General features: G+C 39.7%; 1 protein-coding gene across 1 annotated transcript in view; it reads right to left on the reverse strand.

Moving 5' to 3' along the window:
* Positions 1-5,815: 5,815 nt before the first annotated feature.
* Positions 5,816-26,486, reverse strand: part of RABEP2 (rabaptin, RAB GTPase binding effector protein 2) — a 472,624-nt gene continuing 451,953 nt past the window's right edge. Inside the window, exon 15 of the mRNA XM_044087055.1 lies at positions 5,816-10,015. Within this exon, the coding sequence (XP_043942990.1) occupies positions 9,914-10,015 (102 nt within the window). The 3' untranslated portion in view covers positions 5,816-9,913. The remainder of the gene's footprint in view (positions 10,016-26,486) is intronic.

Consider the following 26,486-nt stretch of genomic DNA (forward strand, 5'->3'; position numbering starts at 1 on the left):
ATGGCAGATAAATTGTTTTCCGTCACTGCTGGCATTACTTTATGTCATAGACAGTAAAAGAGGCTTGTGACATGATGTAAGCAGCATCAAATAAAATCAGATAGGTGATATTATACTTCCATAGCACTCAAATGGGTAACAGCAAATGTTACAAGGATCGGGGAGTTTAGAATGAATAACCCTTTCTCCAGTGATTAGTAGCCATATTGAAGGAGTGCTGTACATTGTACTTTCAGCCCCATTTTAATTACCATAGAGACCACTGTAAAGATATGTAACATGCACATGACCTAAGCTATATAGCAGCTTTAACATGAGGGTGGCTTTTGTGAATGCATTGCACTTTTAACAGAAAATTCTTAGTCTGTTAAAATATCGAATGCATGTGTAGCAAATTACTTTTGCTCATAATGTTTTGTTTTATGTAGAAAATTATATATTATGTCCAGATAGGAATTTTGTACTTAAGAAACTAATAAATCAGGAATTGAGAGTGTAGTTAGGCATACTCAATGTCATCAAATGAGTGCATTTTTTCCTGAGAATCCATGTTTCTCAGCTGTCCACATTTCTGCAGAATGTCTGGAGTTTAGCTTCATATTTTTGGTTTGTTCCTAATAAAATTTCTGTTTTTCTGGCAAATCACCAAGTTCTGAAGTCACTACATAATGACACACATGAATTTCAAACTTTTTAATGCATGTTAACACAGAACCTGTTATTTTATCAACATTCTAAGTTTATAAGAGCAATACTAAAATCAGTCCCTATTCTTGGCCCTTTGTCCACCCCATCATTTTTGTCTTTGTCCAGATTTCTTGCACTAAGTTGATAGGTATGAATCAATATTATACTGTTTTCAGAATATTTATTACAACAAAGAGAGGGAAGAAGTCAAACTCCAAATCACAGGTTACACATAGGAGGAGATATAGGGGTGTGGGGGGCTTCTCTTGAACCTCCATCAACAATTGTGAAGATCAGAATTTACCTAACAGTTGATGATGTTGCTTCCCTGGTTTACAAAGGATTTTCTCCACAGTGGCATGAGTATGTGGAGGGCTATGCCACCCTGCCTCCCTTCAATTAATATAACTATCCTCCTGAGTCCCACCATTTGTGGGCAAGGGCAACAAACAAGTCCTAATCTTAGCACTGGCTTTGTCTCTCTGGGGTTCTGTTACACTTTTTGAGACCGTGTAAAAAAAAAAAACAAAAAAAAAAAAAACACTGAGCTTCTCATTGGCAAGACAATTCCTATGCCGATGCCTCCATAATGGGTCACATGAGCAGACGTCTCCATAAGTCAATTGACAAGAGTGAACAGCAGCACAGGAAGAAAAACAAGAAAATCTGCCTTATAATGTTGTAGTACCCTTGTATAGGTATGGAAAGTAACAAAATGCATAAATCTATATAAATACAGAATTATTATATTTTAAGAAAAAGCTAAAAAAAGAATAAAAATATAAAAAAGATTAAAAAATGCTTTTTACTGAGTCGCTGTAAAAAGTAAAACATAAGAAAGAAGAGTAAAAACTCTGCAAAAGACACACAAGCTGATTTCAGAAAAGCAATTGAGGTTGGTTTTGTTGATTCCTGCTACTACTTCTGGTACTTCATTACCACAATGACCAAAACCAACCTTGAATGCTTTTTTAAAATCAGCTTGTTTTTCTTTTGAATGCAAAGTTTTCACTAGTTTTCCTTAGTTTTTACTTTTTAGAGTGACTCAATAAAAAGCATTCTTTTTACAAAAAAATATTTTTATATTTTTATTATAACTTTAGAGTACAAAAACTTTCAGCACAATGTTTTATACAACAGAAAGTAGAAGGAGTTGTAGAAAAACGAGGGGAGCCTATTAGAAGAAAATTAACCAGAGATCTTTTACTGTTATTAGAAACGTTTTGGATTTTTTGCAAAATTTGTATATAGAGAGATGGGATAAGTCACAAATAGAAATATGTACGAAAGACTTCTGTCTTGGCTGGAGGAAGATGAGGCTCGACAATTAATAGCCAAGGTAGGAAGAAATGATATAAAAATAATATTTAATCAAACAGGAAGTCTCCAGGAACAAATGATGTTCCTGTGGAAATTTGCAGGAAAGAGTGGAATGTTTTGTTTAACAATAATTTAAATGGAGGATGTACCAGCATCTTGAAGAAAGAACTGGTGGTGGATTACTTAAAAAGGGTAAAGACTCTTCAGATCTAGCTTCATACAGACTCATTTTGATTTTTAGCCACAGTTTTCAAAACGTTTATATTGCTACTGACTAAGAGAATGGCACATATATTACCAAAGTTGATAGATATGGATCAATGTGGTTTTGCGGAGTGGAAGCAAACGTGATAACATTAACAGAACAGTGATAATGATCAAGATGGAAGCAAAATGTAACAAAGCACCTCTACTGTTGACTATTTTTGATGCAGAGGATGTATTCAATACAGCCAACTGAGATTTTATGATTAGAGCAATAGCAGCACTTGTTCTCCATGACAGAATTAACAGAATTAAAAAAGGAGGCAATAAAAGAATTAAAATAGGAGAGCTCTTCAGATATTCTTCTGTTCAAGTACAGTATAAGACAGGGTAAGACAGGGCTGTTCTTTTTCCCCTTTGCTACTTGCTTTAGATTTAGAGCCAACAGCAAGGAAAATAAGGGATTTACAAAATCAAAGACATAACTGATGTGGTAAGTAACAAATGTTAGCCTTACTTGCAAATATTGTTTTGTATGTGATAAATCCAGAAAAAATATGTTGGTGTTGTGAAACATTCTGAGACAGTTTCAAGTCTTTTCAGGACATAAAACACATGAAGATAAAACAAAACCTATAGTAGTAAACTACATATTCGCACATGAATTGGCTGAGCAAAACCCATACTTACCGGGCTATAGCAACAGGAAGTGTTTTAAACAGGATTTCAGTTATGGCAGCTAGGGATATGTGGAAAAAGACTAAGCAGAATGTAATATAAAAAATTATGAACCTGGAAGCCCTGGATTAAGGACCTGGACAGTAAGATACAAAATATGGAAATGTTTTAGTTTCTTTAGTCTTACAGGTCAGGCATATTTTTACCAACTGGAGAAGTTGAGGATGACAACTAATAAAGACTGAAAGTAATTTATATGGGAGAGCAAGAGTTAAGTGTGATAAAATAATTCTCACCATATAACAATTTGGTTTAGGATTATACCCTTTAAAGGGTTACTTTAAATCTACTCATAGGACCTGAATTGCTACAGTAACACCATACTAAGTTTAATGCTAATATTGGCCAAAGATAATTAGTTATAAAATGGAAATCAAAATCTAAACTAACAGTTTTGAATACTGTAAATGAGATTAAAAACTGGAAGTGTGATCTTTAGAAAAGGGAAGGAACGTGTATGCATAAAGATGGAACATATGGGCACAAGACATACACAATGATGTTCAGGAGGAGTGAGGTGTCAGGTAAAACAGGAATTGAGCAATCTATGTAATGATCAAAATGAAAATGTATACACTGCATGACAGCATTAAAGGAAGCTATTATTATGGTTTGTTGTCTATTAAAGTAAGTGATCACATTGCAATTTAAAATGTGATGATTTAGATGTTTAAAATGACAGCAAGCTGCTTAGGTCACCTCAAAAAACTCAATTTCTAGTATTATGTTTTGCCAACTCATAACTCTCATCATACCAGAAACAAAAGGGAGACACCAGCTCATCCTAGTCTAAGAAACATGAAATAATTGCAAAGTCACTCAGACAAAGCCCAAAACAGAAAAAAAGTCCAAGCCTTCAAATGAGCCCCAGGCAGCAGGAAAGCTGAACAGGAGTGGAGAAGAATGACTGGCCAACAAGTCTGGAGGGTGATAATCATGCACAAGTGCCTGGCACCATCATTTCCCCAGCTAATAATCAGATCAGAACTGAAAGCCAATACAAAACTGGCAGAGTTAGTTAAAAAAAAACAAAAAACGTTACAACACCGTACTTGGTGATAGTTCTGATGGGTGGACACTGTGGTACTGGTCTTGGCTTCAGAAATTGGCAAAGAGCAAGCTAAAGATTTGTATCATCAAAGAAAGCAATACGCAAACAATGACATCTTCAAGTGGGTTAAAAAAGGTATCTTCAATCACAAAAGTGTTAGGGTACCTATAAGGCTCATGCTCATTCCCAACACTGTTGGTAAATCTTATTAAAGCTAGTAAACCCAAGAAAGTAAAGCAAGTAGCCTCTTTGTGCCACACAACTTTTGTCATGGAAGATCCCAAAGCACTGATGCTGCCAACTCTCACATCAGCACAGACAGAAGTAAAGATAATACAGTCATTTACTACAATGAATGGCACAAGAGAGTCAGACAACCTGTACAGTGAAGGATGCAATTGTGGTGTTCTCCATGTTCCTGGAGGAAACCAGATGATGTAGATGTTCAGCTAGATGTACAGCAACCTTTGCACAGGACACAGACCTATGGTGCTAGAACAAGCATAGCCTACAAACAAAGCACCCATATGACGCCTATCTATGCAATACCTATTGGATATCTGTGAGAAAGGACAATGGATATTAATTCAGTGCCAAACACACAGATCTCCCTCAGTACACATATGCATGGGATGTCATGAAGGAAGATCAGGGGCTTACAGTCAATGTAAATTCAATGCCAAACGCATCTGTTCTATCCTAACACATGCAGTACCCACAGGCTGCCCAAAACAAAGAACAAGTATCATTATGCTTTTGACACGGACTTTATATTTCCCCAGATAAATACAGCACACACACAGGATGACAAGGAAGAAGACCAAGGGATTTAAACAGAATTCCAAAAGCATTCCTTCTACCACAGTTAATGAAACGTACATGATGCGTAGGAAAAATGGCCAAGGCACACAGTAAGTGCTTCAAATCTAATACGTATCAAAAGTCAAGAGGTTCTACCTCAGTTACAATAAAGGTAATGTTTCTGGCAGCACGTTACAAACACAAATATCACACATCCTTACAACAGGTGAACATATACAGACCAGGAAAAGAATATATGATCTTTTACAGCCATCATCTTAGGGAAGCCTGCAAACAGTGAATTTGCCTGCCTTCACGCATTTTACTGATTTAAATGCAGGCATAATTTCAGAAAAACAAGAAAGGATTTAATGTTATAGTGCAGACTCTTCTCTTTACACAAGAGGAATTTGTATCAACAATGACGATGGTGGAAGCAAGTAAGATGTGAAGAAGTGAAGCAAAGTTTCCAGATGGGTCCTAATCCATGTTAAGTGATTAAACAGTGTTGGAACGCTGCAACTAGAGCTACTATGAAGGCTCTGCCAGTTAAGAGCTTAACTCTGTGGTCAGAGCAGTGTCATCCTGCAGGGTGGGGGCTCTTCTAATAGAATTTAGATGTACGGGAGATCCTGTGCTTTGGACCCTGAATCTTGTCACTGAAGAATTCTGAAATCTGACACCAGTTAGGCTGTTTACACTGCACTGTGATGGGTTCTGTTGACACAGAAAAGTAACTATTACCTGACTAAGAATCCCTGAATCAGTTTGCACAAAAAGTGGAGAATACAGGAACTTCTAACATTAAACATGCTACAAAAATTCTGTAAGCCAGGTGACAAAAGGCGCACAAGGTATGAACAGCAGAACAGTCAAGCTTCAAACCATCAAAACTCACAGTTTTTGCTTTTATTACTGCTCTGTTTGGAATATAGCTACATTTCTGCCTGCTTTCCATTTTCACTATTACTGTCCACCACTTCACAAATGTTACGTGAGAAAAAAAGTGCACTGTCCTGTTTTCATTTTTTTATTTGACCATTAGTATCTCTTACACTATTAGTCAGCCAGATAACGGATTCAGGTGTCAGTTTTCTATATAAACATTCTCATCAATCAGAAAGGGATAACCCAGTCCTACTGTCATGCGCATACACACACGCATCAAATCATAACTCTATAAAGTCTCTGGATACAGCTAGCTATCATATGACACTAGTCTACTATTTTTTGGCTAGGCTTGTAAAGGCTCCAACGCCATTAGCCTAGTACACACCTATGAACAATGTGGGGATGTTAATAGCTACACAACAGTGAAAATCAGACCATTCTCAGAACTATTACACCATCACTGGTATCTGAGGAAGTTGTTTGTGCTAACCCCCCCCTCCAAAATAACTATTACAGTGATGCAAATTAGAACCTGGTAGAATATACTCGCATTCCTCTGCACTCTTATGCTTTCAGTCAGATAAAACAGTTGTGATTGGCAGTACCTACAATAAGAATGGCTATATAAAACAAAGTACTGCTCATATTTTGTACAAATGGAATATGCATAATGCAGAAGCATGAGTGGATACTACTTAACTTTCACTGAGAATTTATTTTCTAATATCACTTCAGGAGAAAAACAGTCTTCATTGTTAAAGCTTACAGTACCCACTGATTTTTGCAATGTTCCCATTACCATACTCTTACCGCTGATACACCATACTGCTATCTGCCCCATGGTAAAACATTACTACACTCTAACTGATGATGCAATGACGGTACAGTTTTGGAGCTGCTTTGCAGAAAATGTGATGATTATTAAAAGTAATTCGGCCAAGGAACTGCCGTTACACATCATTAAAGTTGCATTACCTTTATGCCTTGTTGTTCTGGAGGGGGAAAAGGCTGTTTCATTGCATGATGCAGTTCTCATTACTGCAGGGAATCATAACAGCTCTGCATATTTTGTTTAATAGTACATACGGAATGAAATTTCCGCCAATGAAATACATTGGTTCTGTAATGCTAACTGTATTACACATCGCCATAAGTTTGAGCAGTTAGCATCCAACAGCGAACAAGACTGACAGAAAAGAAAATCACAGATAGTACAATAGTGACATCCCATCCTCACCTATTAACTGCAAAGCAAATTCATGTGCTCTTCAGTAACATGGAAAATAACTAGACACTACAAGACCATCTCAGACCTCAACACTCACAATTTTAAAGGCCCCGGTGTTATAATTAACAATTTTTCTAGCTAACCACTACACTGCTGGCACTAACAGATAAAAATCCTTCAGTAATACTATTGAAAATATTATTGAACCATTAACCCTACCTTCTCAAAAAGCTTCTCCAAAAGTTTAAACTCCTAACAGTATTAGAAAAAACAAATAACAGATGCTTAACACAAAGATACAGTAAAACGGAATGCCTCTTTTCGTTCTGTGTCGAACTTCTGACATTCATTTTCGCATACCCCAACAGCTTCAATTACAAGCAAAATAATTCGAGTCTCAGTTAATGGCAAAAACAGAGAAAAAGTCAACAAAAGAAATAATACAACATAATGCAGAGGTTTACGTAACCTGACCACCAGCAAATCCTTTTGAAAACCTTGCTCAAAATACAGCGTCTATTTTAGTGTGTTCACAATCAGAACACATCCAGATGAAGTGTTACTGTAAACTGAAGTGTTACTGTAAAATGAACTAACCAGAACTCCAGATATAAAATTCAGTATTAACATTTGCCTCTGTCACAGTTATCTGTTATTCAGTATATCGGTTATTCAAGACAGGCTAACACACAGCTGTCTACAACCTCATTAATTTTGAAAATAAATAAAAAAAAAAAGTTAAGAAAAGGACTGCACAGTATCAGTTTTGTCTTTAGACAACTAAAAATAAATAAAAATTGCAAGACTGAGGAAGAATTGCCAGCTGCATTCAAGCTTACTTGGGTCAGTGCTGTAAAATATGACCACATTATTTCCAGCTCTGCAGTCTTCACCATACAGATATCAATTAAGATAAAACAGGAAAATGTATGGAAGACAGAGACAGTATTCACAGTATGTATGGGATCTTGCAGAATCACTATCCCTCAATCAGCAGCATACTGTGGCAAATAACCTGCCTTAGTTTGTTACACACCGCAAACCACATTATATATATCTCACATATAAATACAGCAATGTGAAAATAAGTATATAAAAGTACAATATTCTTGACTGTATCATTAACTAACAGGCTGTCTCAGACAACAATAATAAATGGTCTTCAATTTCCATTACAGTACATATCTCAAGAGCAGGGAAAAGGTAAACCATTTACTCTCTGCAGGAAATCTAGCAGCAGCAAAAATCCAGTGTCAACAACAGTTACCTCACATTCATCTTCAGAAGTTTTGAAGATCAGCAGCTTGCAAAATAGTAACACTCAAAACAACTCTTAAAACAAGATTGCTGCTTCACCTTCCTATAAATCACAGAAAGAAGAAAGTGTCTGTCAGCATGACTCCAGTCTATGGGTTTCTGCCTAGAGTGGTAAAGTGAGAAAAATGAGCTGCACTCATTACAATACTACGAATAAAATCATGACAAGGGAGTGCTGCAAGTCATTTCACATGTAGAGAGATTTGCTGAAAATTTTGCATTAAACAGTTCATAATTAGAGGGCCTCCACTTTCTTCATCATAAATTAATCAAAGGAGATAAAACTGGCAGATTATCCACTGTGCTTTATGACAGATGATGTGTGTACCTTATGGTACTGTGTTGGTTCAGCATCTATGTTATCTGCGACAGTGGAGACCGAGGTGGAAAATCTGGGGTACAAATTACAGTGTGCACTGTGGAATAAATGGCGCAATTCAGAAGTAATATAAGGGGATTTGCTACCCAACATGAAATAAAGAAGCTATATGGGTATCACGGTTAGCCATCTTAGGATACCTGTGACTGTCTGCCTATCTGGGAAGCACATGGCTAGCCATCTTATGATACCTGTGACTGCCTGCTTACATGGATAGCATGGCTAACCATCTTATGATACCTGTGACTGCCTGCCTACATGGGTAGCATGGCTAGCCATCCTATGATACCTGTGATTGCCTGCCTATATGGGTAGCATGGCTAGCCAGCCATCTTGTGATACCTGTGGATGCCTGCCTGCATGGGTAGCATGGCTAACCATCTTATGATACCTGTGACTGCTTGGCAAGTATTATTCTTATATTCCTACATAATGCCAGGGTACATAACAACCACAGACTTCATGTCAGAAAAAGACTGATGCTCCTTCTAAATGGTGAGGAGAGGCCATCTCTAGGTAAGATTCTACTACATAAGAGAAGGTATTTTTTGAAATTTGTGGTGGAGAGAGAGAGACAGAAGGCTTCAAGGGGTATAAAGAGCTGCATCACTCCTAACGCAAGACAGTTTAGCTAGAACAGTGATAATATGCAGGTTACTGCTTACTCTGTATGACACTGAATGATTAAGTGTACAAGCTGTCAAATCTGTTGCAACAGGAAGCAAATGAAAGTAACACAGGAAATGGGATGGTTCTAGCAAATCTGAAAAACTGGACTAAGACAGATTTTGTCACAGGATTGTAAACATCCAACTGAACAAACAGAAAGGATATGTGCTTGCTATCTCATCAAAAGGCAAGTTCTTCAGTCTGCAAGGTGTTGTAATTCATATAGAAGGAGGCTGCTGCACTCTGCATTTTGCAGAACAAATGCAACTGTACTGTTCAGTTATGTTGTAAGTGAAAGTTCTTCAGCGCAGAAAATTCCACAGCAAACTTTCAATATTCCTTACTGTTACCACAGTGAACGGCCTTGTCTGTCCGCTAAATTCCGCTGCTAAACATGTGACACACCTCAGCAGCCTGTTGTCACAATTATGGAAATGTGGCTTTTTCTTAACAATGATATAGTGCCACTCTTCTACCTGAGATTTAGGTAAAAACTTCACTAGCAAAAATGTTGTAGAAAATTCCTGGTTATTTATGCTTAGAAAAATAAAATTCATTTCAGTGTGCTTAGCTAAAAGGGCACGGCAAAACATTCTTTTGTTGTCTCTTCTCTACTGCTCGATAACCCTCAGGTGTCCTTGAGTTCAGTGACATTACGCACTTTGGCCTCATCCATAATATTCTGAACAACTTCAAGGGAATCTGCTTGTCTGATCTTCTCTAAACGAACCTATGTGGAAAACATGAAAAGCAATAAAAATCTTTACATAAAGAACATGATGCTTGAGTGCTGTAAACATTTGATAACAGATGAATTACAAACAGAGAGACAGACCTGACTAAAAGAATTTATCTTAAGTGTAAGACAACTATAGGCTTTGGCTCATCACGAAGGCTCCTTGGATGAAGAAGAAAACTGCACACTTACCACCTTCCTGATTAAAGAAAATAAATTGTTACCATATGCTACGGCACTCCTACTTATATACAGAAACCTGATAATAGCATTTAATTGTACACCCTGGCTGCACACTAAAGCTAATTAAGGCAATTTACAAAACTGCTGGTCACAGCGAGAAACCTCCTTCTACATGTCAATATGCCTCATTACAGACAGATCACACACAAATATAATTTGTTAACATAATCTCAGTTGAATGTAAATGTAGCTACTATGTGTAAGTATAACCCTTGGTTACACAAAAAATAACAATTGTATTCTCAAGTTAGCTACTGAGCCTACTGTATAGGTAACCTAACAAATCACAAATATTTCCTAATGTAACCTAAGAAACAAATACCCTCACCAACCTGAAAAAACATACGGCACATGCAGCACCCAACTTGAAAAATACAAACTGTCACAGTGTCTCAATTCATAAGCCCATAAGGCAAACCATCACACAATCCAGCATCCTAGTCATAGGTGACTTCATTGCGAGATATTGTGGCTCATGGCCAACTGCTGGGATTCACCACAACACACAGGTTTTCAAGTCCTTGCACCAACAAGTACACACTTAGCATATTCACAGTACATGTGGGTGTAAATGACTTGAGACATAGCTCCCTGAACTATATAAAGAGAGATATTATGAGGATCTCAGCATATGTGCTCAAGGCAGGTATGAACCTAACTGTGATCAGCATTTTACCATCACCAAGAATGATGCTGCAACATGAACAAAAGATTATTCACTTCAATAATTGGCTTAGCTTCTAGTGTTCTTCAAAGGGGGTCCAATATAGTATCAGTCTGGTAGAAGATGCAGACAATTCTAAGTGATTTTCCTGGGATGGCCTACCTATCCCCCCAAGGTTTTCATACATTGGCTGAAAATTTGTCTGCCCCTTAAGTGCCTTTTTAAGATGACAACAGTCCACAAAAGCTTCTAACATAACAACAAAGAAGCTGGATTACATAAAGGTATTGCTGCTCAATGCTAGGAGCCTTTAAAAAAACAAAAACACTCCACTCCTTACCCTGGAAAATACTGCTACATGCCCTGGAAAATACTGCTACATGCACTGTTATGAAGACCTGGTTGAAGACCATTGAGAGCATCCCATCAGTGCAGGATTTCAATACCTTCCACACATTCAGGTCCACCAGACTGGATGAAACCACTAAAGGTGGCGGTACTTCTACATTTGCAAAAATACTTCATCTCCGGGCTAGTTAGACAAGATATCCACATCCAGTTTACCATTAAGAAGACCCCTTAACGCATCATGGCTAACTACAGGAACACCTCTAGATCTCATTCAGAACATAACTTCTACCCAATTAGTATAGATTCCCTATGCATTAAGCCAAACACCATTCTTCGAGGGGACTTCAACAACCCCTCCATTTACTGTGAATACAACATCTAACGTGTATGTCCAAAGATTTTTGTACTTCATCAATACAAACTATCTGGACCAGCTAGACCACATCCCAGCCAGAGGCGATAAAAACCTGGACTTGGACCAAACCAATATAGGACAACTCTATTCCCAACTGTAACTTCCTTCCTGGACAAATTGGACTACAAATCAGTCACATTCACCTTAAAACTGAAGCCAGAAGATAGAAGCATCCTCCAATACCTTTGTATTCAGAGATTATGCCAAGGTTAATCTACTGAGCAATCACCTGGCTATATTCTTCCAACTCCACAACCCCACTGGTTATGCAGAATCCTTTACTGCTAAATTTTACACACACGTGAATAGCTGCATAGATGCATCTGTCCCATTCCGAAGCAAGTGCAATGTCAAATTCAAAAATACCCCCCAAGTTGGAACCCAAATATAAACATGTGCTAGAATAAAAAAAAAACTCATTGCATGTTACAATAAATGTAACTCTCGGATGCAAAAATGAGCTCTTACTAAACTAAAAAGGGACAATGGACCTTCACCAAATCAAACAAAGCCAGATAGGAGGTAAAAATTGCCACCCAGGCAAAGGACAACAATAAAGCCTTCCATAACTATGTTAAAAATCTTACAAATGATGCTCAGGGCTGTACAGAGCAACAAGTAAGTGATATCAAACACCTGGACCAATAAGATAAAGACAATCTACTAGAAGATAAATTTATCTCTAACTTCACCCCCTCTCCCCTCTTATATTCACAGATCTCATACGCACATCTACATCTCCCTTGAACAGGTCCTCAGTTCAGTATCCAAAGCCAGGAACACTACATCTGTGGGGCTGGATAACATATCAGGCTGCTTACTAGTCGGTCCCCCCCAGGCATTCAATGTCAGCCTCCAAACAGGCTTTTTTCCAGACAAACTGAGGACTGCAACTGTCATCCCCAGTACACAAAGATGAGGAGTCAATGGCCGAGGAAATTACAGACCCCAAGTTTGAGCAGCCTCATCTGTAAGGCCATGGAAAACCCATTATGGAATTAATAAATAAGGACATAGGTAATCGAACAATTCTCAACTCAAGCCACTTAGGATTTGTTAAGGGCAGATCCCGACTGACTTCTCTGAAAAAGGTACTGAATTAATGGAAGACGGCAAATCTGTGCAGACTGTAAATCTAGACCTCGCAAAGGTGTCTCGTCATCATCTCACACTCGAGTATCACAGATAACCTATCCCAGCTAAATGTTAATCCCTACATAACTGGCTCACAAACAGAACTAAGGAAATTAGGGTTAGCTGCACTACATGCTCCAAAATATCTGTCACAAGTAGTATACCCAAGGCTCAGAACTTAGGCTACAACTCATGGCATTTAACTCTCAGAGGTCAAGAATACTATTAAGGGTTTATGGCTAACAAAGTTTGCAGACAACTGTAAACTTGGTGCTATCATAAACTTCAGAGAAGACACCAAGATCCTCCAAGAGGCCCTTTCATAAATCAATAGCGGATGTCAAAACCAGGAACTAAAACTGAATGCCAAGAAATGTATATTAGTATCCTTCAGCAAGCAAGAAGTCCATTGTTTATCATATTAACATACCCCTGAAAATGAATCCAGTAGTTAAGGACCTGGGACCTTATGCAGGCAACTAACTAGCCCTTTGATCACAACATATACACTATTACAAGAAAGTGTTTGGTTGTTTTTTTAATTGCACAGCTTATTACTAAGGTTATGAAGTCCGGTCCAAGGACATGATCATTCCACTATATGTCATACTCATCAGGTCGATCAATGAGTATAATACCCCTTTTGGTATGTAGCTGTCCAAACATTTAACGCAACTAGGACACCCACAATGCTTTCTTACTAAGAAAATCAGGGGCCTAATTCACAAAAACTATGCTTAATAAGCCAAGTCCCTTTGGAAGAGATTCATGTCAGTTAAGTAATTTAACACCTTCAAGGCAAACATACCCGAGGCATAAGTTTCCTTCCCCATTTTGTCTACCATCCTAGATTCTCTATTGGGAAGGAGGACAGATGAAGACTCTACAGAGAGCTCCTTTTTGGTGGCTGCTGCAATGATAAACTCAGAATAGTACAGGAGAAGTAAAATAATCAAAGACAAGAGCTGCTAGATGACTCAGCTCCAGTAATCACACACTTAAAAGTCAACCACAGAAAACTTTAATGTTCACGGACTTCCAAAATTAAAATAAATCGACAAGAACATTAAAAAGTTTTAAAAGTTTAAAAAGTTAAGCTCTTTAATTCCATTACAATTACTACAGGAACTTCTTCAGAACTACACCCATAATTAAACACTCCACTTAAACAGTTAAAATCCCATCCTTAATTACATAATGCAATCAAATGTGTCACAACTTACACTAATTATGAATGGTTACCTAATCAACTATGATAAACTAAAACTTAAACAAGAAAATAAAATATGTTGCAATGATCATGGAGACAACAGAAACTTAGACCAGAACTGCCTATTTTTAGAAGGGCACAATTTAGTGTCAGGCTTTTGGGTACAGCTTCTGTAATGTCAGGGTCATGCCCTCCTAGTGTCCAAGTCCATGAGAGTGTCCAGGGGAAGAATCACCCAAGAGGCAGAGAGTGCAGAACCATATGATTTAAAGATGTCTTCCTCATCTTGAGAGACTGATTAGAAGGGCCAGGATTCCCTTTATTTGTGAGGAAACCTCTTGATCCTTCAAGTTTATGTCTGAGGTGGGAAATTCACTTGGGTTGTCCACGTATCTAATTTTACACATTCTCTTCCTGGAGATCTCAGACTGTGACTGAGATGAGTCCCCTGAAGAGTCTTACAGCAGTGTGGCATTTTCTTTGAGGACATCCTATTTGTTCTATATCTAGTTATCATGAAATGGGGGATTAGGGAAAGGTGGATGGGCATTTGAGAGTGAAGCCATGGCCAAAGTAAGCCCTGCAGCATGCTTCAGGAGGAGATTGTGAGGAAACGTCACCATGACTTCAAATGCTGAACTGGAATCCACTGATACTTGGGAGTCTAACTTTGGAGTTCAGACATTCTCTGTAAAAAAAGTGGTGACTGGGGCCAAAGACTGACTTTCTGGCACCATGGAGCCAGAAGGGTCTGAGCTGGAGACCAGAATCAACAGCTCAAAGGCCAAAGACTCCAACACCAAAAAGGTCCACAAACAATATGGAGTCGAACACCTGGCACTGAGTGGTCGCAGTCAAGACTCACTCAATCCTGAAGGCCATGGGTCAAGTGAGTTATCCGAAGATTTTGGATTTGAGGAAGAATGTATCAGAGCCAATGTTACAGGATCTGGGAGGGTATTGGCTCCAAAATCACTGTTGCAAAGATAGAAGCCAGGGAAAGAACTTGTAATGGTGAAAGGAGTGACCAACTTGAACCACTTTAGGTGCAGAAAGGAATGAGATGATGACCAATTCTAACAAGGTCTTAAGAAATGCCTCCATCATGGGCTCCAAAATCTGCTTTAGTTGTACCCTTGAAGAATTTAAATGCCATTACAGAAGGAAGTCTTGAAGAAATGAATACTGAAAGTTCTCTTTCAGATGAATGCCTACTAGGAATCTGAGGAAGGGACTTGTCTCTAATAGCAAAAATCTTTAATGGAGACTTAGCTGCCATGGTCGAGGTTGAAGATTAATAGGAGTCCTTTCCCTAGAGCCAAGAAACTTTTGAATTTGGGCAGGAGAGAGAATCCTGAGCCTTCCTTTTCCATGAATCCCTGCTGATGTATCCATCCTGTCCTCTTTCCTTATCCTCCTCCTCATCAACCTTCGGAGAACCTGGTGGGAAAAGGCCTTTTATTTTTAACTTATTGCACCAATCTGCAAGGACTCCGGATTTGAACCCTTGACAAATCTTGTAGTCGACATAAAAGTGGTTTGGCTCCAAAAAAAATGGCAACACTCATGGGGATATTGTGGTAGGTTTTTTTTTGCCTACATTTGACACTCTTGACACACTTTTCAAAACTTTTTTTTTGTTAACACTAGCTCTACAAAATACCAAAAAGAGAAAACTACTAGTACAACACAGTCAAAAGAGTTCTCAGTGAAAAAAAAAATAAAGAAGAAAAATTTTTGTTATACACCTACATATGCTAAGAAAAAGAGAAGCTAGACAGCCGCCTAAGTATCAAAAGGAGTCTAGGCTTAAGTTTGCTAAAATTAAGCTACAGACAGACCAATCACAATATTTAAACTAATACCTGCAAGATGCAACTAATGAGATCTTTGACTAGGTGAAGTGCAGAGAAATATGGGAGGGCAATGTTCAAAAGGTCAAGGCAGAATACTGGCAAAACGGCCCAACTGGATCAAAAAGTCAGCTCCAGTCCCAACCGTAAAGTAACAATTAGTACAAGAAATTAGTCAATAAGTCTACAAACAGGCTTTAAGAAATGTTAGCAGAGAAATAAACAGGGCACAAAAAAAAAGAGAGAGAGAGTACTTAAGTGAGGATCCTTATAAAGTACAGTTGTGTACACTTACCATAAATGTAGATGTTTGAGTGTATTCACTGTTGCAGTCATTACATTTGGTTTATCTGCTTGCAGGTTGTCCTTAGTTGACCTGATTAACAAAGTCTTGGGTCCTGCATCGGTTGCTGTCCCTTCTTCCATGACGTCAGGTCATCAGGGGTATAAAACATGCAGCCGACACCATTACATCAGTTTTTCTTGCCCCAGATGTCAGGTGCCCCCCCCCCAATGGAGAGCAAATAAACACAAAAAACACAAAGGTATACCTCCAACAAAAAGCAAATACACCAAAAAGGCTTTTAAGCCTAGTAAAGGAAAGTAGAGATATAGTCAGAAAAAAAACTAGGGGGCTGGAGGCAGGGTAACCAGGACTGCAACAGTGAATACACTCTAACATCTACATTTATGGTAAGTGTACACAACTGTACTATGTTCTTCATGTTTCACTGTTGCAGTCATTACATTTGGGAAGATTCCCAAAGCTATGGTTGGGAGGAGGAGTTTATACAGCATAAGGGCCAGCTATAAGGCACTGTAAGACAGCAGTGGCAAAGCCAGCTCTGGATTTAGAGAAAATTGGTAAATGACAGTGCTTGGTGAAAGTATGTACAGAACTCCAGGAAGCAGCTTCTAGGATATCCCTGGTAGGAACACCTCTGAGAAAGGCTTCAGAAGTAGATGCAGCCATAGTGGAGTGAGATCTGATCCCCTGGGGGATATGTTTTCCATGGTGCTTATAGCAGAAATGAATGCAATGGCTTATCTTTTTAGAAATGGTTTGTTTTGAAACAGCCTTACCCGCTGCCCCTGCAGCAAATGCTACCAGCAATTGTTCAGATTTTCTTCAAGATTTAGTCCTATCCAAGTAGAATCTTAGTTGTCTGTGCACATCCAAGGAATGCATAATCTGTTCCCCTTTGTTCTGTGGATTCGGGAAGAAGGTTGGCAAATGAATGGACTGATTAAGAGCCACACTGGAAACCATCTTGGGCATGAAGGATGGATTGGTCCTGAGTGATACCCTGTCCACATGAAAGATGATGAAAGGCTCCACTGCCACAAGGGCCTGTAATTCAGATATCCTTCTAGCTGAAGTGATTGCTAAAAGGAAGGCTGTTTTCCAAGAAAGAAATTTTAAGTCTGTAGTAGCAGCTGGTTCGAAAGGAGGTAGAGTGAGTTTCTCCAAAACAAAGTTAAGGTCCCAGGCAGGGGTAGGAGCTCTCCTGGGTGGTCTCAAGTTTTTTGCCCCTCTGAGATACTGCTTGAGCAGAAGATGAAAGAAGAGGGGTGGGTTCTGTGTCATAGTGAGCTGAAATAGCTGAGGCATGGATTTTAATGGAGGAAAAAGACAGGCCCTTGTGAAGCATCTTAGTTAAGTACTGCAAAATCTGAGGTAAATTGGGCGTTGCTGTGCTCATCCCTAAAGATTGGTTCCAGGTGCAGAATCTTTTCCATTTGTCAGCATAAGATTTTCTAGTACTAGTTCTCCTCGCCTCCAAGATGACATCCATCACAGGTTTGCTGAGGGATGATAAGGGTGAATTTAAGTGATTAGCCAGGCTGCAAGGTTCAATGTTAGAAGCTGAGGGTGCAGAATTTGATTCTCCTGCTGAGACAGCAGGGAAGGGGTCTGAGGCAAGTGCCATGGAGACATTTGCGACATACTGCACAGGAGGGGTTACCAGTGTTGGCGCGGCCAGTCTGGAGTAATCAAAATCATCCTTGGTTTGTCCTGTTTGACTTTTAGTAGAACTTTGGAGAGCAGACGAAGAGGGGGAAAGGCATAGACTGATAGGTTTTTCCAGCTCTAGGAAGGTTTTTCCAGCTCTAGGACAAAGCATCCACTTTCCAGGCTTGTTTGTGGGGAGTCCTTGTGCAAAACTTGTCCAACTGGTAGTTCTGGGGGGAGGCAAATAGATCCATGTCTGGGCTCCTACGTTCACTTGTCAACATGCTGGAAATCCATGGTTCCAGTTTCCACTTGTGTGGGTCCATGAGGTTTCTGCTTAGTCTGTCTGCCAGTGTATTCAATTTTCCTGGCAGGAATTGAGCTTGTAGATGCATTTAGTAGCTCAAGGCTGTGTTCCACAATGCCATGGCTAGTCTAAATAGGGGGTAGGAATGTGTATCCCCCTTATTTATGTACCACATAACCGTGGTATTGTCCATCTTTACCATTAGTTGTCCTGGAAGAATGTAGTCCTTGAAGGCTGTCAGAGCATTCTGTACAGCTAACATTTCTTTTTGATTGATATGTAGGTGCATTTGATTTGGGCTCCATTTGCCCTGAATGCACTTCCCTGCAAGGTGAGCCCCCCATGCATAGTCTGATGAATCTGTAGTTAGGGTTTGGGCAGCAGGGGGTAGTATGAATGGTAGTCCCTTGTTTTGGTGGCAGGCTTCTGCCCACCATAGGAACTCTAGGTGTAGGCACGGTATGATAGGAATCATTGTTTCCAGGCTGTGACAATGCTGACTCCATAGACTTTTTAGATACCACTGTAGTTTCCTCACATGCAGTCTTGCATATGGAATTAAAAGAATGCAGGAGGCCATGAACCCCAAGGCTTGCAGTATTTGTCTTGCAGATATAGCAGGGTTTTTGTGGCCACTTGTTTGAAGTAAGTTATCGAATGAATTTGCTTCTCTGGCGTGAGGAAAGCCATCTGGGCAGTTGTATTCAAGCTTGCACCCAGGAATGTAATCTGTTGACAGGGTACCAGTTGTGATTTATTTTCGTTTATGGTGTACCCCAGACAAGTTAGAACCCTTTTTACAAATGCTAGATGATTTAGAAGTATGCCCTGGTTTTCTGCCTGAATTAGACAATCGTACAGGTATGGGTATATTTGAATATTTCTTTGCCTGCAAAATGCAATAACTGGAGCCAGGCACTTTGTGAATACCCTGGGCACAGTAGACAAGCCAAAGGGCAGTGCAGAGAACTGATAATGCAAGTAGCCTGCTTTGAAGCGTAGGTATCTTCTGCAAGATTCCCTGATTGGGATGTGAAGGTATGCTTCTTTTAAATCCAGAGTTGCCAAGAAGAAGTCCTTGCCTAGCATAGGAAGTAACTGGGGAAGAGTCAGCATCTTGAATTTTGGAATCTCCAGAAAGGTGTTTAGAGTAGACAGGTCCAGGATTGGACACCATGATTTGTCTTTTCTGGGTACCAGAAAAAGCCTGGAATAGAAACCTTGTCTCTTCTCTTCTGGTACCAGCTGAAATACCCCCATGCTTAAGAGGGAAAGTACCTGTTTTTGGGTCTCTGCCCATTGATTTGGGGGCAGGTCTGGCCACCCGTTTGGTGTTGGCAATGTGTGGAAATGAAATCTGTATCCCTGGGACACTATATTTAAAACCCATATGTCCTGGGTTATGAGTTCCCATTTCTTTGCATGAAGAGCAATCTTTCCCCCCAGAGGGACGGTTAAAAGATAAGTGCTTGGTAATTTTAAAAGAAAGTCATTGAGACTGTTTACTATAGGGGGGTTGTCTTGTTATTTCCAGATTTGGAAGTGGAGGCCCCCCACTGCTTAGTTCTGAGAGTCCCCTGGGACTGAAACCACTGGTTTTTGCTGTGTCTGGGTTTGGCTTGAGAGGATCTGGAAAGGGCTGGAAAGGACCAGTTCTTAGTAGGCCAGTGCCTACTAAATCCTGGAGGTTGCACTTGTCAGAAATCTTTAACAGTTTGCATAGATTTAGCTTTACCTTCCATCTTTTTTTAGAACTTCTTCAGCCTTATTGCCAAACAGGCGGTCCTGATTTAAAGGAACATCCAACAATTTAGCTTTAACATGATCAGGCAAAGATTGCTCCTTAAGTCAAGCATGCCTTTTAAGCACAGACCCAGTAACAGCAGCCCTGTAGGAGGCCTCTAAAGAATCAAAGCCACACTACAAAGTATGTTTTCCAACTTGTTCAGCAGAATGCATTAAAGCCTGTAAATCTTTATTTTCCACACAGTCAGGAATCATCATCATTTTCTGTTTAAGCAGTCCAATAATATGCTGTTGATATTTTAACATATGAAATTGGCAGTTTAAAGCTCTGATTGCCAAGGTTGCAGAAGTATAAACCTTTTTACCCCATCTATCCAGTGCCCTGGAGTCTCTATCAGAAGGGGTAGGATTTTTAGCAGTAGAAACCTTAATGCCCTTGGGTCCCTAGTTTCTGGATATGCAACAGGATTTTTGAAAAGGAACTTTTGGGACTCAGGAACCCTGTAGTATCCGTCAGGTTTACTAGGAGCCGGAGGCAGGGAATCAACAATGTCTAGAACAGGAAGTATAGCCAAAGGCCTATGCTGAGGTAGAAGAAGGAAATCCCTAAGCCTCTTTTTTGAATCAGAAAATTCCTGGCTTTCCCAGTGGAAATGCTCCCTTAAAGTATGTAAAGTTTCCCCACAAGAAAAATCCTCAGGAGGGGAAGCAGAGGAAATGGAATTCTCTGCATCAGAATCCTCATAAGTAGGTATGGACAAATCCAGGTCATCAGAAGAGTCAGAAGAAACAGAATCCTGATCAGAAGATTCATAATCAACCTCAGCCCTAGGCCTCTTGGGGGGGGGGGGTGTCTGTAGGCCTGAATACACCCTCAGAAGCCGGTGCCTGCACAGCGGCTCCAGACTCATCCAAGGTAGAGACATCCGCGGGTTCCATAGGTGAAGCATCTTGCGGCATACCGGACTCAGAATGGGTCTCAGTAGTGGCCTGCGAATCAGAAGTACCGGGTAACAGGGGCTGCAAAAGCGCCTCACTGAGTACCAGCAAACTGGCGACTGACTAAGGAGAAGCATCGTTGGCAATTTTGGACCTCGGCGGCCTGTCTCTGTCTTTATCTTTGCGATTTTTCAGAATCCCGGTAGTCGGATGGCTAACCGACGACATTTCTGGGTAATTAAACCAAGAACCAATATATTTAGAGGCAAAATATACAGACGACGGATATTGCGCTGATTAAATAAAGCACAAAACTGACAGCAAGGTATGTCGTGGTCAGGGCCTAGGCAAGGAATACAGTACGAATGAAAACCTTTATGAGGTATTTGCTTTCCACAAGTAATGCAATTATTAACTTTTACTGACATTGGTAAGGAGCAAGAAAAAGTTTCCCCAACGGGGTACTTAGCTTTAAGTTGAAGACTTCGGTTCTGAAACTCGAAAATGAAATTTTCAGGAGTCTGCTGACCGGCACTTGCGAACTGCTTCTGCTTCGGGCACCACATGGCAAGAAAGACTGATGTAATGGCGTTGGCTGCATATTTTATACCCCTGACGACCTGACGTCATGGAAGAAGGGACAGCAACCGATGCAGGACCCAAGACTTTGTTAATCAGGCCAACTGAGGGCAACCTGCCAGCAGATTATCCAAATCTAATGACTGCAACAGTGAAACACGAAGAACATCAAAGTGAATAGTAAATGTTGTGAACTAAGCAAGGTAAATGAGAATGTAGTATTTTGAGCCTATTTCTGCCAGTGTCAAGAAGAAAATTAAAGACAAGATTCTAAGAAATAGGTCTGTATAAGTAAGAAGTAAAGAAAAAAAGAAAGGTAAATTCTTTCCTGAGATAACTTTTGCAGTGTTAGTCTACCATCAAGTTGGTAGTGACAAAAAAGCAGTCACTGGAGTGAGATTTGTGACTTAAAAAATAATCACATTTACTGACAAGTAAACAGAGTTTAGAAGAGAAATGTAGTTCATATCAAACAAATACGTTTGTGGTCCACCATGAATAAAATCACCTTTCAGGCAGGTTATTTCAAAACACAGCAAACTTTTGCACTTGGCTACAGTGTTCCCTTCTAAACAGGGCTCTTGCAGAGCAGTTGGCAAAAGTAAAACATAAGAGACCAACAGACAGCGAAGTAGCTCTCTTCCAAATTCCAGCAACAGGGATCAACAAAGAAGCTTCATCTTTAATTCCAGCAAAAGGGAACAAGAAGCAGTTTCATTGCTACTCAGTAGTAGTAAGTCCATCTGGCTTCTATCAAGGCACAGGTCCCCTCCCGCATGAAATAACACTAAGAAAAGTTCCTAACTGGAAAATCCCTGGTCCAGACACAGTACCTAACTTTTGGATAAAAGTATTAACATCTTTACACAGAGATTTAGCCCCGAGTAATAATTACTTATAAGCAGATCCTGAATGAACACTGACCTAGTTAACAGGAAAAACAATACTCCTCCTTAAAAGTGAACCTACATGCCATCCCAAAAAGAGTAGACCAATAAACTTGCCTTCCAATGATATACAAACTATACACTGGATACTGGAACCGATGCTGACTGAGTTTATAGTCATTTAGAAAAAAATCAGTTATATCAATACAGTAGTATAAAACTGTAACAAAAGAAGGTTTTATGGAAAGAAGGATCATTTGATGCTAAATAAAACCACAACATAGAACTGTAAAAAGGGGAAGAATCTAATTATAGCATGGATAAAAACATTTGACAACATCCCACATTCATGGATAAATAAGTGCTTAATGATGTAGAAGATCATAAGAAGTTACTAGGCTACTGGCCCTGTGGCCCTTATAAGTCTAGCCAAGAGTTTATCCCATGTTTAGATAAGTCAGCACCCAACACCTCTGTTCAGCAGGGACATGGGTGGAATCCCAGGGATGTATTTTCTGTTTCCCATCCAGTTATCCAGGTTGCTCTTAAAAAGGGGTAAAGAGGTACTCTGCTTGACATGGAGAGGGATTCTATTCCACAGATGGGGCAGTCTCTGGGACACAAACTGTCCTGTTAACAAATCCGATTGATGTCGCAAACCAGGCTGAGGCTGTGCATGTGGGTTACTTGAGTGGAGCTTGACTTGCGGATATGCAGCAGACCTATCAAAGCGGGGTTCTAGATTGCCTTGTATGCCAGACAGAGGTCACCTCTGTGGAACCCGTTTGAAATTGAGTAGAGGGATAGGGCTTTTAGCCTATCTGTGTGGGTCTATATCAGATGAGCGAATCACACAAATTTCAAACACTCATAATATCCAACATACCGGACCTCTAACTTCCTATTGTGGGGGCTGTACACCCCCCCCCGCTAAATATATACACCAACACAGAGCTCGCACTACAGTGAGGAAAGGGCAAATATCTCATTCTTCACTGTACCGCGATCTCAGAAAAAGCACTTCAAGGTCTGGTACGTTCGATATTATGAGCATTCACAATTTGTGCGATTCGCTCATATGATACAGACCCTATATCAGTGTATGGTAGATTTTTGAGGCCCTGGATTCTCCTGGTGAGGAACCTTTGTGGTCTCACCAGCTGCTGCATGTGCCTTGCGAGGTACATGCTGAACAGGGCGGTGTACTCAATAATGGGCCTTAAAAGGGAATAATACAGGGATGTTATGACCTCCTTGTCCCTGGATGAGATACCCTTACTTATGAAGTGGGCCATGAAGAAAGCCTTCCTTACAACAGAAGCAACATAGTGGTCAAAAATCAGGTTGCTATCAACCTGGGTGCCCAAATCCCTCACAGCTGATTGCATGCTTAGGACGTTATTAATGTAATCATTTGTGGGGATGTCACTCTCCCCAAAAGGGATGAGGATGCATTTTTTGGTATTCAGCTTGAGGCCAAGTTTCTGGCAACAGTCATTTGTTTGGGTGAGACCCTCTTGGAGGATGTTCAAATCACTAGGGGAATTTATGACAGTGCCCAACATGGTCAGCCATAGCCCACTGGTTTTGGCCTGCATCTCAGAAAAGTATATCCCAAATAATAGAGGCCCCAAGACTGAGTCCTGGGGTACGCCGCTCGTTACGGGTCTACTGGTTGAGGTGGCTTCCCCTATTTTGACTAGGTGGGTTCTATCAGTGAGCCAGTTAGCTACCCATCTGGTAACATACAGACCGATGCCTAAATGAGAGTTTATCTGTTATGCCCGAGTGGGGAATAGCGTTGGAAGGCTTTGGCCAGGTCTACTTCCTGCATTGATCAATTGGATTACAGCGACCATGAAACAGTAGCAAAACACTTTGCAGTTGAGGCATGACAAAGCACTCTTTGTCAATGCTGCTTTTTTGTCTTGCTCTTAAACCCATTAAGCTGTTTACTTAACAGAGCAGACCACTGTTACAATGACTCCCAGAAAACAACCTTGTTTAAAGACATCTCATATACTTTTTGTGAGCAGCTTAAAACTCTTATCAGATGAGTCAAAAGTACAACTGCAATTCGTTAAAACTTTCTCAGATGACACAAGAATGTCATTTGGTCTTTGCAAATGTACAAAGGCAATGTTTAAGCAGGAAAGTTCCAGCACCAAGAAAATATTCTGGGAAAGGAATGTGATATAAAGGAACTTGAGCAGGAGGAAGTGTATAAATATTTGGGAATTGATGGACTAGCAACAGTACATAAACATATGCAAATAAAACACAGTAAGGAATACTTTAGAAGACTAAAACTACAACAGAAATCTGCCTTGAAAAATATGAATAAAGTCCAAGCTATAAACCAATTTATTCTTCCTGTTCTAAGTTATAGTTTTGGGGTGATTGACTGGCCCCAAATGCTACTGGATCAGTTGGACAGAAAAACAAGAAAAATGCTTCATGTTTATCAAACATATAAAAATCAGTGTATATCATTCTGACAGAGGTATGGGCTTCCTCGAATTTGACAACATGTACAGATCAGTTGTGGGACTGCACACATACTTGCTGACCTCACCAGATCCAAAAAGTGAAAGTTTTACAACACGAGGAGAAGTTAAGATGTCTTCTCTGCTTGGTTTAGCAGAAGTCAAGCGGGATAGGAAATTAAACCAGAACTAGACAAAAATCAGACAGCAAATGAATGTGCCAAAAAACAAAGAAAAAAAATATAAGGAGAATGATCAGTTAAGGAAAGAAATATGATAAAGGTGGCAAATATAGATCTCTCCCTGGAACAACCTCATGTCGATCAGGATTTGATGCAGGAATGGTTAAAGAGAGGTGAACTAAAACCAAAAGAAGAAAGGTTAATAAAGGTGGCCCAGAACAGCGGACTATATACACGTGGGTTTACAAAGTTCATTGAACATGCACAAAAATGCAGGTTTTATATATACAAAAAAAAAAAAAAAAAAGAACTGGAAACAGTTGCACATCTTGCTGCTGGGTGTGGTACACTCCTGGCAGAGGGCCTGTGACCTGAAGATACAATAACATGGCAAGACGTTTGCACTGGGGAAATGTGCAAACACTACAATATTGAAGTAGTTGAGAAGCAATGGAAACATGAACAAAGCATTATAGACAATGAAGAACTTTATACCACATGAGATCACCCATTACCAACAATTCAAAAAACAGATGCGAGAAAAACAGATATAGTAAGTCCACGAAAAAAAGACAAAAGTAGCATTGATCATTGAAATTGCTACACCCAGTGACTCCAGTTTCTTATATAAAAACAGACACAAAGTCAATATCAGGATGTGCAGGAAAAAACAAACGCAATGTGGAAGAAGGATACCCAGGCAGTTCCAAAAATAGTAAGAGCAGCAGGTCTAATACAAAAGAATTTACAGCCATATTTAGATATGCTACCAATACATGTAACTCCATACAAATTTCAGAAGTCAATTTTGGGCACATTGTTGGTGCTGCAAGAGCACTTTGAGAGAACATCAACGATAGAAGCAATACTAATATCATGAACTTTAATCATGCTTTGACTTAGGAACGGGGGTCCACTGTTGTCATGGTATTAGAAACTGAAAAGACTTTGAGAAATCAAACTGTGGGATACTCTCCAGATTACCTTCCTTCCTTCTGTTCTACATATCTCCAAGAAAATTCCTCCATGGACCCTTCCTCATAATCCAAAGGTCACAAATCTGCTGTGCACTAGGGCACGGGAATTTAAACACTCCAATGTACATCTGTCCATTACTGTTAACATTTTTGCTTGCTTCTAGGTTAAATTCCATCAAGGGAACAATCCACCATTATGCCATTCTAGATTTTAGGATAGCACAACTGAACAGACTAGCTACCACTATACATAAACAGAACAAATTAATATACCTTGCATATAAAATTTCTATCTATAACTACAGAAACACACGCACACACACGCGCACACACACACACCCACACTCACTTATTATACTTTTAGAATTTGCATAACAGAACATTAAAAGACAGACTACCGCAAAATTAATAAGGTGTTACGTGGCTCTGTGGCTTAAAAAGATATATTCCTGACTATGATCTAGATGACTTGACTTCTACCAGTGGTTCAGATGCTGGACGACCTGGGCAGGGGCTGGGGTGAGAAAGAGCAGCTTAG

The sequence above is a fragment of the Protopterus annectens genome, chromosome 10.part0 (genome assembly GCF_019279795.1).
Source record: "Protopterus annectens isolate FY-2018-M chromosome 10.part0, PAN1.0, whole genome shotgun sequence".
NCBI classification, from domain to species: Eukaryota; Metazoa; Chordata; order Ceratodontiformes; family Protopteridae; genus Protopterus; species Protopterus annectens.